General features: G+C 58.8%; 1 protein-coding gene across 3 annotated transcripts; it reads right to left on the bottom strand.

Moving 5' to 3' along the window:
• Positions 1 to 83: 83 nt before the first annotated feature.
• On the bottom strand, positions 84 to 11,675 carry TFCP2 (transcription factor CP2). 3 transcript variants are annotated; one of them, XM_065750085.1, is made up of 15 exons: positions 11,325 to 11,672; positions 8,995 to 9,146; positions 8,543 to 8,619; positions 8,298 to 8,403; positions 8,061 to 8,167; positions 7,442 to 7,594; positions 6,045 to 6,155; positions 5,474 to 5,562; positions 5,201 to 5,279; positions 4,458 to 4,551; positions 3,212 to 3,302; positions 2,674 to 2,780; positions 1,186 to 1,328; positions 665 to 716; positions 84 to 575 (listed from the first exon to the last, which is right to left on the bottom strand). In XM_065750085.1, the coding sequence occupies exons 1-15, from the start codon at positions 11,444 to 11,446 to the stop codon at positions 538 to 540; spliced, it is 1,521 nt and encodes a 506-aa protein (XP_065606157.1). In that variant the 5' UTR covers positions 11,447 to 11,672; the 3' UTR covers positions 84 to 537. The 3 variants fall into 3 exon arrangements, with proteins under 3 accessions (XP_065606157.1, XP_065606158.1, XP_065606159.1); XM_065750086.1 differs by having other exon boundaries at positions 5,231 to 5,279; positions 11,325 to 11,671; XM_065750087.1 differs by lacking the exons at positions 84 to 575; positions 665 to 716; positions 1,186 to 1,328 and adding an exon at positions 2,106 to 2,260 and having other exon boundaries at positions 11,325 to 11,675.
• Between the last annotated feature and the right edge of the window lie 1,544 nt (positions 11,676 to 13,219).

Genomic DNA, 13,219 nt, shown 5'->3' with positions numbered 1-13,219 from the left:
GAGTTGGACTTGATGATCCTTGTGGGTCCCTTCCAACTCGGGATACTGCGATTCGGAGGGATGGCAGCACACCTGCACACGGTGGTGGAAAGGAGAAAAAGCCTAACAGAGAAACTTCCATTAAATATTACAGCGCACCAAAGTCCTGAAGAAAATCCCACCCAGCCCTCTCCTACCACTCCACGTGTACATTCGAGACCCTCTCAGCTCCACGGGGGCAGCTGGGAGTGCTGGACCAGTATGGTTCATGTCCTCCCACTGGTGTAAGTGTCACAGGAGCTGCTGCCTCCCAGAAAAACAAAGCCACGAAGAGCCCTCGTGCAGCTCCGAGGTCCCAAAGGTGAACTCCACCCATCACTACGTGAGAGCACGACCTGTGGGTGGTTTGCACGCTGTAAGGTGCCCTGAGGATAAGGGCTGAGAACCAGCAGCTCTTGGGCTTTGAGAAGGTGAATGGGAGCTCCTGGATCTCTGCTCTTGTGTCCCGGTGCTGGAGGTGAGGGGGCTTCATGTGCTGTTCCTCATCCCCGTCCCCTCCTACTTCAGGATGATGTGGTAGCTGTCGTTGGTTTCGGCTGCAAAAAGAAGGGAAGCTCATGAGACACCACCTGCAGTGAAGGGATCCGCCACGCTCAGCTCTGGCACAGAGGAAGCATTTACACACCTTTCATGGTGTCCAGGACAAAGCAGGATTCATCCTGGAAGTTCTGAATCATCTGAAAGAAGCCACAACACAGCCAAGTCTGAGGCTGCACCTGAACAACGAGGCCAGCTGCACAGACAGGAGCTCCATGTCCGCGAGCTGGAAGGGCCCCAGCAGTAATATTTATCCCTTCCTCCATCACTCCAGATTCGAACCAGAAAGGGAAAGCACTCCGATTCCACGGCGTGGTATCTGAAAGCAAAGCCCCCTCCCAGCAGCTCATGTCCTGCTCCCAGCCAAGCCAAGCATGCCCTGTGGCAGAGCAGGGACAGCTGTGCCCCTACCAACCCCCAACCCCCAGCAGCAGGGCAGCGTCCCCAGCGCTGTGTGACGTCCTCAGCTCCTCAGTTTCAGCAATGAATTCTTTTGGAAACAGCAGCAAACGAGAGGGGCCCACGCTGAGGTCCTGCTGGTGCAGCCTTTGGAGTCAGGACATGAAGTGGCGTGAAAGGCAGAAAAAAGGAGCAGTGAGGGATTGTTACCTCATCGCTGATCAGCACGTGTATCCCCGTCGGACCCTGCTTGTAAATCTGGCTGATCTGCTGCGAGGAGATGCTGAAGAGCTGAGCCAGCTTCTCTGTCAGCTCCACCGCTGTCAGCTCCTCCAGATAGATGGCGTGGTACACTGCAAGGACAAGAAGTGCTGCAGGGATGGGCCAGGACCTGCAGGGAGCAGTTGTGCTGAGCTGGGAAGAGCAGTTCTAAAGGCAGCGTGCACTGGGAGGGACCTTAAAGGTCACAGAACTGTAGGATGGTTGGGATGGAAGGGTCCTGAAAGATCACAGAACTCTAGGATGCTTCGATTGGAAGGGACCTTAAAGATCACAGTGCCAGAAGATGGTTGGCTTGGAAGGGACTTTAAAGATCATAGAGCCATAGAAGGGTTAGGTTGGAAGGGTCCTGTAAGATCACAGAGCCACAGGAGGGCTGGGTTGGAAGGGACCTTAAAGATCACAAAGCCATAAGATGGTTGGGTTGAAAGGGTCTGAAAATATCACAGAGCCTTAAGAGGGTTGGGTTGGAAGGGTCAGAGCCACAGGACGGTTGGCTTGAAGGGTCCTGTAAGATCACAGAGCCACAGGACGGTTGGCTTGGAAGGGACCTCCCAGCCCCACCCCCTGCCCTGGGTTGTCCCACCCCCCATCCGCAGCTGTGAGCCCCTCCAGGGATGAAGCACCCACTGCTTCTCATCCTCCCAAACCCCCAAGCCCTTCCCTGCAGGGCTGCTCTGTTCTGAAGTCTGTCCCCACGCCTGGGACTGCCCCAGACACGTGTGTAAACCCTAACACACCACACAGCTTCTCTCCCCTCTCTGTTTTTGCTCCATGGCTGTATAACCCCGAGCTATAAAAGCACCAACACACTAACGTGGCAATGCTCCATCTGCATTTATTGCCCTCAAAAGCTCCTGCCCTGACTGCCACTCTGTCCCATTCCTGGCACTTTTACGTCACAGAAGGATGGCAACCGTGTCCCCTGCTCCCCCAGTCCTGCAGTGGGAAGGGAAGGATGCACCATCTGCTTCTGCCCTTGCTCCAAACACAGGGCAATGCCTGGCTGCTGCACAAATGTAGGTCACCCATTGTCTGGGCAGCCCTGCATGCTCGCAGGAGCTCAAAGCAAGCAGCACACTGCGGGTCAGCATCTGCAGCCACTCCTCTGGCCAGAAGGGAGAGGAGTGCACGAGGAGTGGGGCAAGCAAAGCGCTCGCTGCAACTCAGCACAACGGAGAGCTTGCACAGCCCTTCGGTTTGCACGGAGCCTGCGTGAGCTGCAGGAGAAAGCAGCCAAAAGGAGGCACAGCAGCTGCAAAGCAAAGCCACCACGCAGATCCCACAGCCCTGAGGTCTGCTGGGTGATGTGTGCCGGGAGCCCCAGACCTGAGGGGCTGGGAGCAGCCACGCCGCTCCTGTGTGACTTCTGCTGGCTGAGCCCGTAGCTGTCCCCCCTGCTCTCCTCCAGGCCCTTACCAAAGAAGGTGCTGGTGACTGCATCACCGTCCTCGTGCTTCTGCTGCAGCTCCTGCAGCTGCTGGGACTCCTGGCACACGTAGATGGTCAGGCGAGGCCGCACCATCCTGCACAGAGCACAAAGGTTAGCTACAGTACCCGGAGCCAGCGCTCAGCATCCTCCCAAGGACCAGAGCAGGTGGAGGAATTCACCCCAGAGCAAAGGGGCAGGGGCTGAAGCCACCCCTGAGTGTCAGTGCTGGTATTCCCTGAGGGATGTGGGCTCCCTGCAGTGGGATCCTGCTCTGTGCACCCCCACCCTGAGCCCGCAGCGCTGGGCAGTGCTGTCCCTCTGCCCTCTGACAGGAAAATCAGTTCCAACACTCCTCTCCTCGCCCACGTGCATTTTCTTCCCCCCCAAACTATCCCCAGAGCGGCCGCCGTGCCAGCCCAGATGTCAAACTGAAGGTCCAGGCCACGTCCCACCTGCAGTGATGGCACGGTCCGAGCAAGTGGCCAAAAACCCACAGCAATTACGGTGCTGAGAGAAGCGACCCACCGTCCTTTCAGCGCGTTGAAGAGCCTGATGCCATCTGCAGGGCCACAGATCTGGATGACATCCTCCCTGGTCAGCTTCAGCAAGTCTGCCCCTGCAGGAGCGACACCACGGGAAGTCCCTGGAGCACACACAGCCCCCACGGCAGAGCCCACCCCCCTTACAGAGCTCCCCCAGGACCTCCATAGGTTCATAAGGTTGGAAAGGACCTACAAGATCATCTAGTCCAACCATCCTCCTATCACTATCCCTACCCAACTACTAAATCCAATCCCTTAGCACCTCATCTTGAACAGCGCTAGGGACGGTGCCTCACCCACCTCCCTAGGCAGGCCATCCCAGTGCCTGACCACTCTTTCAGAGACAAAATGTTTCCTCAGGTCTAATCTAAATCTTCCCCGGCGCAACTTGTGGCCATTCCCTCTCGTCCTGTCATTATTTATCAGGGAGCAGAGGCCCACCCCCTCCTCACCACAACACCCCTTCAGGAAGTGGGAGAGTGCAATAAGGTCTCCTCTGAGCCTCCTCTTCTCCAGACTAAACCATCCCAGCTCCCTCAGCCGCTCCTCATTGTGCTCCAGACCCCTCCCCAGTTTTGTTGCCCTTCTCTGAACACGCTCCAGGGCCTCAATGTCCTTCTTGTAGTGAGGGGCCCAAAACTGAACACAGTACTCGAGGTGCGGCCGTACCAGAGCTGAGTACAGGGGGATGATCACCTCCCTGCTCCTGCTGGCTGCACTATTTCTAATACAGGCCAGGATGCTGTTGGCCTTCTTGGCCACCTGGGCACACTGCCGGCTCATGTTGAGCCGAGCATCCACCAACACCCCCAGGTCCTTTTCCTCTCTACATTCTTCAAGCCATTCTGCCCCTATAGCACTGCATGGGGTTATTGTGGCCAAAGTGCAGGACCCGGCACTTGGTCTTATTGAACCTCATCCCATTGAGCTCAGCCCAGCTGTTCAGCCTATCCAGATCCCTCTGCAGGGCCTCCCTACCCTCAGGCAGTTTGACACATCCTCCCAACTTGGTGTCATCTGCAAACTTACTGAGGGTGCACTCAATCCCCTCATCTACGTCATCAATAAAGATATTAAACAAGATGGGCCCCAGTACTGACCCCTGGGGGACACCACTCGTAACAGGACGCCAGCTGGACCTAACTCCATTACTCCAGAACCACGCAGCCCTCGGGCAGCTCATTTTTAACCTGTGTCAGACAACGGGAGCAGAGGGATCCCACGGGTACCTGAGAAGTTGCGGAACAGACGGGAGAAGGTGGAGAAACGGTTCCGGTGCAGCCACTGCTGGGCCTCCTGGGGTGTGCTGGTGGGCAGCAGGTTCTGTAAGGTGTGAGAACAACGTCACAGCCCCCGAGGGGACAGAGCACCGAGCGCTGCTTCGGCGTTATGATCACCCTCACACTGAGACCGCAGTGTGCTGGGCTCAGTGGGTGCACAATAACGGCCGCAGGAGGTGTGGGTTTGGGTTTAAAGGGCTCCACGGGGACAGGGAAAGGGGAAGGAAGCAGCAGGGGAAGCATGAGAGAAGAGAGCGTGGTCAGTGCAGGGCACAGTGGGCTACAGGCAGCCTGCTCTCAGCTCTGCAAGCCTGGGCTGGGCATCTTCACCCTGCCACCTCACTTTCCAAACACAATAGTGCTGGAGGGAACCTTAGGGGTCATACAGCTCCTACCCCCACCCTGGGCTGCTCCCACCCCCCAGCAGCCACCCAGTTCCCCGTCCACAGCCCTGAGACCCTCCAGGGATGGGGCACTCACACTTCACTGCCCTCTGTGTACAAATTCCCTTCCCACACCTCACCTCCATCTCCTTTGTGGGTTTAAAACCGTTAGGAATTCAAAAGGAGAGTTCCTAAGGATGTCAAACCCCAGCAGTGTCTTCCCAAGCAAAGCACTGAGTGCAGCACCCACAATCCCCCCCTCCTCCCCCACCCCACACACCCCCAATTCCGACTGCGTGCCGTCCTTACCCCAAGCATAAGCTCTGATGTGTGACTTACATCTGCGATCGGAGGGGGGGGCTCAGGCTGGTGGTTTGGAGACCCATTCCTGGACGGGGCGGGGGGGGAGAGAGGAAACACACAGAGCAGAGCCCGCAGTCAGCTCTGCACCAGTGCCACCTCAACACCACTGGGATGTGGGGACACGGCTGGGATGTGGGGACACCACTGGGACGTGGGGACACCATGAGCATGGATGCATCAGTCCCTCGTGTGAGGCAGGAATCCTCTGTCCAGACTTACCCTTCCCCGATGGAGAAGCTGCTGTGGGAGCTGTTGAAGCCAGGGGACGGCGCGTTGTTGACGTAGGTGATCTCTGGCCACGGAGAGCACTGGAAAGGAAAACCCAAAGGAGTGACAGAGGGCTCAGAATGGACCCGCACGCCCGTCCCAGTTAACAGCTATTTGCTGCCAGGCTGCTGTGACAAAGGAATAACATCAGGGATTAAACGGGGCCGTGCCAGCCCCACAGAGCCTCAATCCAAACACCATCCCACAAGGCCGAAATCCAAGCCCAGGGCTCTCACTGTGGTGGCATTGGGATGACACATCCCATAGAGCCCACACTCCTCGGGGAAAGACGAGGACTCCGTCCCCAGCGCCTTTAGAGACTCAAAGTCCCACATTTCCACGAGCAAAGGGAGGGATCTACGGGGTTTTGTGCCTCAGCAGCTCATGGGCACATGCCACATGGGCACAGTGAAGCTGGCAGCAGAGGTGACATCTCATGACAGCTCAGGTCTGGGAGGATGCAGCTCCTCAGCCCACCCGGTTTGCCCACCCCGGCGCCGTGCTGCAGAGCGGGAGCGCCCACCTCGGTGAGGATGGTGGTCTCATAGGAGGGCTGGTACTTCTCCTTCTCATGTGGGGTGCGCTTCTCCATCTTCTCACGATCTGTCTTCTGCTTCCGATCAGCTCCTTTGGGCTGGGAAAGAGAAACGCTCCTTAGAGGAGCAGCACGGGGTGGGGGTAGCAGAGGGGTGGGCAGGCATGCGGGCATGTCCTCCTGCTCGGCCTTGTGCTGCTCACAAAGGGCCGGGGATGGCCCTGCGTGGCTCCAGCTGCAGTGGCAGCAGTGGATCCCCAGCACACCTCACCCTCCGGAACAAGGGGTGAAATAGGTTTGGAAGAAACCTTCCCTGACCCAACTGAAAGCCAAATGGTTGTGCTGGCACCGAGGGGACCAAAGGCTCTGCTGTCTTCTGCAGCTCTGTGGCAGCATCAGTGGTGCAGGCAGGAAGCCCTGTGACCACAGCTCCCCACGGCGCGTGGCCAAGATGCACTGAGCTCCACATAAAGCAGCTCCCACTGCGCTCCTTTACAACCGAGCAAGGCACAGAGCCACATCTTGTGGCCTTCCTCACATGCCCACCCCTTTCTGCTTTCTTTTTTAACCCACAAGCTGATACCAGTGTAACCAGCACGAGGTGTGGCAGCATCCCCCAGCAGCCCCACACTGCTTCCCCACAGCTGCTCTCCCTGACCCACCGAGGGCAGGGACAGCGTGCCCCGACACCACAGTTGTGCTCATGGGCACTGCAGTTTCAGCGCTGGCTTTTCCTGGGATACATCCAGAAGTGAGAAATCCCATTCCCAGGACACATTTCTCTGGCACAGAGTGACTATGGGGTGACCACGAGCCAGCAACGTGCCTCGGTGTCCAAAATAGCCAAAGGTGGCCAAGAGGTTGACCAAGAGTTGGCCAGAGGTTGGCCACAAAGTGATTACGATCCAGCAACGTGCCCAGGTAGATAAGAAGGCCAATGGTGGCCAAGAGGTTGATCAGGAGTTGACCAACAGTTGGCCACAGGGTGACTGTGTGCCAGCAGTGTGCCCTGGTGGCCAGAAAGGCCAATGGTGGCCAACTGGTTGACCAAGAGTTGACCGAACATTGGCCACAGGGGGACTGTGAGCCAAGATGGTCAAAGGTGGCCAACAGGGATGTCCAAGAGTTGGCCAATGGTTGACCAGGCCCCAGAGGTCCCTTCCAGCCCCTGCAGCTCTGTGATTGTGTTTCTGTAAGTGTGTGAGCTCTCAGAGAGCCACAACACGACCCATGTGCTCCCCAGCATGTTGTTCCAGAAGGAGCCAGAGCTCTGCTGTCTGTGAGCTCAGCCTTGGCCCTGCAGCTGTGACAAGGCCGCAGCGGGACGAGACTGAGCTCCAGTTTGCGTCCTATGGGGTGGGGATGTGAGCTGGCTGCTGTGTTACCTTGAACACCTTGATCTGGCAGCTGGCCGAGTGCAGGTGCTCCGTGTACTCCCCGTTTTCGTTCTCCTTGAAGGTGTCAATCTGCACCCGGAAGGGGACCCCCTTCTCTCCGCCGTGCTTCCGCATGGTGAACTCAGTGCTGATGCAGTGCACCTGGGGAGGCAAGGTGAGCCGCAGGTGGAGCTCCCACGGGAACACACCACGTAACAGCAGCGCCGAGGAGCCAAGGGCACACGCCAGAGCTGCAGCCAATTCCTTCCTGCGACTTTTGCAGCTGCGTGATGCTCCCACCAACCCCTCATGCACTGCAGCCCACTTGTTTCTTGGAGGAATTCCAGGCAGCTGGGAGATTTGTGAAAGTGTGTAAGCAAGGCAGAGGCCTAGATCACCAGGAGCACAAATAAAACGACCCCTAAGTGGTCAGCTGTGCTGCTGATGCACGGCTGCCCCTCTCCTGCACTGCCTGCAGTAGGAGGAGAACTGTAGCTTAGTTCTCCCCCTGTGGCTCACGGTGGCTGCTCAGAGCTCTGAGATACAGAAGAGCTTTCTTGCAGCCTTGGAAACTCCCAGCTGCTTTCCTGAGGCCTTGCACAAGGAGCTCCCCCCCACGGCACAGTACCTGGATGAACACCGATGTCCTCTTCGAAGGGTCCCACAGAAACTCCACGGTGTTGAGCTGAGTGGGATTTGCTCTCGGGTCAATGATGCCCACGGACATGGGGATATCTGCGCAGAGACCGAGCTGTGTCATTAGTTGGGAGAAACAAGGGATTCCCAGGGAACAAAGTGGGACAGAACTGCCCCTCTGAGCCCAGGGATGCTTCAGCTCCCCTCCCATCTCCCTGAGGGACCTCACCTATGTCCAGGATCCTGTCCCCGGGCCGGTTCCAGCGCCAGCCCTCCAGCTGCTGGTGCTCCGTGTACTGCAGCCGCCGGTCGTGGAACACCACCCGGAAAATGCTCTGAGCGTGGGGGGGACAAAGTGTCAGCAGCCCCCCTCCCCGGGAAGCCCCCCACCCCTCTGCCAGCTGCAAGGGGAAGGGACATGGAAAGGGTTCAGGAAAGCAGCAAAGGGAAGTGATTCGGATGCACTGCTCTCACCTTCACCAGCTTCCCGTTGATCTCCGGCAGCTCCCCGATCTTCCTGTTGTCCAGCATGCGGATCTCATAGGACTGCCCTGCAAGGAAGAAAAGAGAGTTCACGCACAGAGGAACATTCCCTGCTGCTCCATCCCGGTGCTCTGACCCTTCTGCTGTCACACGACACATCACTGCCATGCTTCAGTGCCACGCACTGCTGCCGCGTGGTTGCAAAGCAACACATGCAGCTGGGACCTGCAACACCCCCCCCTGCAGAGCAGCACCTGCAAACAGGACCTGCAACAGCCCCAGTGCAAAGCTGCAGCCTGATACTGCAACACCCCCACTGCAAAGCTGCAGCTGGGATCTGCAACACCCTCACTGCAATGCTGCAGCTGCAATGGGCGCACGCTGCCCTCCTTTCCCCACGGGACACATGCACGAGTGGAAGGTGTGAGCAGCACAGTTCCCACCTTGGTTGAGGTAGGTGAGCGTTTCGTCGTGCAGCTTCACGGCGGGTGACGTGGCCGCGCACAGCACGTACTGGAAGGGCAGAATTTTGTTCTCGTTCTCTGGAGGCAAGCTGGACTCCTCCTGCTTGAAGATGGGCAGCGCCAGGACGTCGCTGCAAGAGAGGTGGCACGCAGGGTCACTTCAGCTCTGCTGCACAGAGGTATGGAGCTGGCAGCTGCGAGCAGAGCACTGCTCAGCACAATGTATTTGGTTGCAGTGCTGGCAGACCTGACTTGGAGCAGCTGCCTCCAGCTGCAACGACGGCCCCCGAGCCCTGCAGCAGCCAGCACAGCTCCAGCCTTGGAGTGCTCCATGAGCTCGTAGGCTCAGCTGGATTTTCCTTCCTTTAGTTGAACATCCAGCAAGCATGAACCTGCTTTCTGTCCAAATCTGTGTGAGCAACGCTCACAATAGCTGCAGAAACCTGAGGGGGGGGAGGAGCTGCCTGCAGCCCTACCTGCACTGCATGGCCTTGTCCTGCCCCCTGCACCCCACAGCCTTCCTCCCATCCCCTTCCACTCAGGAGAGAGCAGCAGAAGTGCCCTCCTCACCCCGATCCCGGCTCTCAGCCTGCCCCCACCTGGAGGTGCTCCATGCCCTCATGAGCTCTGCACCCTCTGCGGGGTTCTCTCAGCACTCTCCAGTCTGTCCGGAACTGGGGAGCCCAGCACTGGGCCCAGTGCTCCGGATGGGGCCCCCCCAGTGCAGAGCAGAGGGGGGAGCACCTCCCTGCCCTGCTGGCCATGCTCCATGCAGTGCCCCCCAGGGCCACCAGGGCACACTGCAGAATTGTGGTGACCCTGTGCTCAACCACTAGACAACTCTTGGCCAGCCAGTTGGCCACCATTGGCCACCGTGGTCACCAGGACACACTGCTAGCTCACAATCACCCTGTGCTCAACTGTTGGTCAACACGTGGCCATCCTGGCCACCAGAGCACACTGCAGGCTTGTGGTTACCCTGTGCTCAACTGCTGGTCAACTCTTGGTCAACCTGTTGGTCACCACTGACCATCTTGGTAGCCGGGGCACACTGCTGGCTTGTGGTTACCCTGTGCTCAACTGCTGATCAATGCTTGCTCTACCAGTTGGCCACCAGTAGCCACCTTGGTCGCCAGGGCACACTGCTAGCTCACAAACACTCTCTGCTCAACCACTGGTCAACCTGTTGGTCACCACTGACCATCCTGGCCACCGGAGTGCACTGCTGGCTCATGGTCTCTCTGCAGCAAACCATTGGTCAACTCCTGCTCAACCACTTGCCACCATTGGCCACCAGGGCATACTGCTGGCTTACACTCACCCTGTTAACCAATCGTTGGCCAACCGTGGGTCAACTGGGACACCTTCCTGACCACCAGAGTACACTGCTGGCTTGTGGTCAACCTCTGGCCAATTGCTGGCCAACCAGAACACCACTCCTGGCCACCAGGGCACTCTGCTGGTTTGCAGTCACCCTACGGCCACCAGCAGTGACCCCCAGGTCCTCCTCCACAGAGCTCCAATCCAGCAGCTCCAACCCTGACCTGTACCTCCAAGTGCTGGGAGTGGTGCCAGCAGGTCACAATCAAAAGTTTAAATATTTAGAGGTAGAATGGTTCAAAAGCAGCAAGGGCTTAAGGAGCAGCAATTCCTTAAGACTGGGAGATGCCAGGGCATCTCCACGGGAAGCAACACGGCAGCCATCCTCCACAGCTGTGGCTGTAACACAAGTCACGGTGGTGCTGGAAGAATTTAATATAAAATTTTATTAATATTTCATAGTATTTTATCAATTATTATTAAAACAAGCCTCTCCCATGTTGCACTGGGTGATGCTCAGCACGGGCAGAGTTGGGACAACCCAACGGAGGTCATAGAGCTGTGGGTCGTTGGGTTAGAAGGGTCCTGAAAGATCACAGAACTACAGAGTGGTCGGGTTGGAAAGACACTTAAGGATCACAGAGCTATAGGATGATTGGGTTGGAAGGGTCCTGAAAGACCACAGTGCCACGAGTTGGGTTGAGAAGGTCCTGAAAGATCAAAGAATTATAGGACGGTTGGATTGGAAGGGTCCTGAAAGATCACACAGCCATAGGATGGTTGGGTTGGAAGGACCCCACAGCCCCTCCAGCCCACCACCCATGGATGTAAGCATCTCCAGGGACGGGGCACCCACACTTCTCCAGGCAGCAGTGCCAGGACTCACTGCCCACAGAGCACAGAATTCCCTCCCCACACCTCGCCCTGACCCTCCCATGCCACAGGACCCCCCAAAAGCCGCAGCCATCCCCAACCCCAACCCCTCCTACCTCATGCTGTAGGCTCCCGCTCCCAGCTCCTGCCCAATGCCCGACAGGCTGGCATCGAAGTCCTGCACCAGCCCCGACTCGATCACCTCGTCTGCCAGCGGCAGCTTCAGCGCCCAGGCCATGCTCCCCCCACAGGGCCCGGGGCCGCGTCCCCAGCGCGGGAGGGACGGGCAGGGTCCCCCAGTGCGTCACCCCCTGCAGGGAGCGCGGCCTGGGGCTCCTCCGGGGGCTCTGCACCTCTGCTCCCTATTGTCCTTACGGGGACCTCTGGGTGCCCTCCCCTGGGGTGCCCAAAGTGGAGGACCCCGCCCCCCAAATGCCTTCGACCCCCTCTGAAGGGGCTGCACCCACAGACACCCCACAAATGGGCTCGACCCCCCCTCCCACGCCCCAAAGCCCTACACGCTGCAGAGAACCCCCCAGGCCCTACTATAAGCACTGGTGCAGCCCAAGGGACGCCCCCTCCCCCCAAGGCCCTACAGGCACTGCCTGAAGGACTGTACCCTCTGGGTAACCCCACAAAGGGCTGCACTCACAGGGACTCCTCCAGGCCCTACAAACACCCCCGGAGGGGCTGCACGCTTCGGATACCCCCAAGCCCTATAGGAACCTCTAAGGACCTACAGGCACCCCTAAAGCCCTACTGGCACCCTGCAGTAACTCCTACGGTCCTATAGGCAACTCCAGGCCCCATAGGCACCCCCAGGCCCTACAGGCACCCCTAAAGCCCTATAGACTCTCCTAAGGCCCTCCAGGCACCCGCAGACTGTACTAAGGCCCTATGGGCACCGCCAGGCCCTACAGGCGCACCCCTACAGCCCTATAGGCTCTCCTAAGGCCCTATAGGCACCCCCAGGCCCTATGGGTACCCCCAACCCCGCTGCCCCCGCCCCCCTCCTAAGCCCGCACAGGCCCCAGCCCCCTTACGGCTGTACGGGAGCCCCGAGCCCCGCCCCGTCCCCGCACCGCACCGCAGAGGGCTCCGGGCCGCGGCCCCCGCAAGATGGAGGCGGTGGCGCCTGGAGCCCCCGCGCAGCCCCAGCGGGGAGCAGGCCCCGCCCCCTTCCCCCACCATTATCCAATAGGAGCGCGGCGCGGAAGAGTGACGCATCTAGGGCGCAACCAATAGTAAGGCCCGTGAGCGGCTGTGCCCGTTGGGATTGGCTGTTGGGAGGAGGTAGGCGGGGCGTGGTGCGCGGCGTGGTGCGCTAGGGTCCCACCGCCCGGAGAGGTTCGCGGCCGTGCGGGGATTGAGGGACCGCGGGTTCGAGTCCCGGGTCGGGATCATGCGTGCGCTGAGTTGCGCGGTCTCAGCCTGGGTTGGGCTGGCTCATGGGGCGAACAGAGCGGCCCTCCCCCCCAGCCTCCACATCGCCCAAGATTTGGGCGAAGGGAAAGTACCCCACCTGTCTAGAAAGAAGGCGAAAAGGAAAAGAAAAAAGAAAAATACTGTTTATTTCACACCACTACATCAAGTGCATCGTGTCTCCCACGTCCCCGGCGTGGCCACCACCGCCGCACTCTATCTGTCCATCTGTCTGTCCATCTCTGTCCATCCATCCCTGTTCATCTATCCCCATCACTCCCCGGGCTCAGGGAGGGGGGGTCCCACTCCCCAAACCCTTCCCCTTGCTCTCAGCCCTGACTATCCCCCCTTAGTGCAGCATCCTTGCGGGATGGGGGCGGGGGGGGCACAGCGCTGGGTGGGAGGCACCCCCAGACCTCAGTGCTGTGATGCCTTCATTTTGGGGTTCACGTGGCTCTGCAGTCCTTCATAGGGCTGAGCACAAGGCGGGGGGGGGAGGGGAGGGTGGCAAAATAAAGGGGTGAAACCCAACCGGGGCCTTAACGCTATCAGAAAACACAGAAAAGTCACAGAAAAAAAGGAGAAAACA

Source organism: Cyrtonyx montezumae, unplaced genomic scaffold, assembly GCF_038088225.1.
Source record: "Cyrtonyx montezumae isolate F1298 unplaced genomic scaffold, pur_monq_1.0 scaffold_63, whole genome shotgun sequence".
Lineage (NCBI taxonomy): Eukaryota > Metazoa > Chordata > Aves > Galliformes > Odontophoridae > Cyrtonyx > Cyrtonyx montezumae.
The sequence above is the reverse complement of the archived record's forward strand: the minus strand, read 5'-3'. Positions and strand labels throughout refer to the sequence as shown.

What these genes read in the sequence shown, in the direction of transcription:
- TFCP2 (XM_065750085.1), bottom strand. Translation starts at nt 11,446, where the DNA reads ATGGCCTGGGCGCTGAAGCTGCCGCTGGCAGACGAGGTGATCGAGTCG. An exon ending in TTCAACGCGCTGAAAGGACG is followed by an intron (nt 2,781 to 3,211) that starts GTGGGTCGCTTC and finishes TGCTCTGTGCAG; the next exon opens with GATGGTGCGGCCTCGCCTGA. An exon ending in AGTCACCAGCACCTTCTTTG is followed by an intron (nt 1,329 to 2,673) that starts GTAAGGGCCTGG and finishes TTGTCCTTGCAG; the next exon opens with TGTACCACGCCATCTATCTG.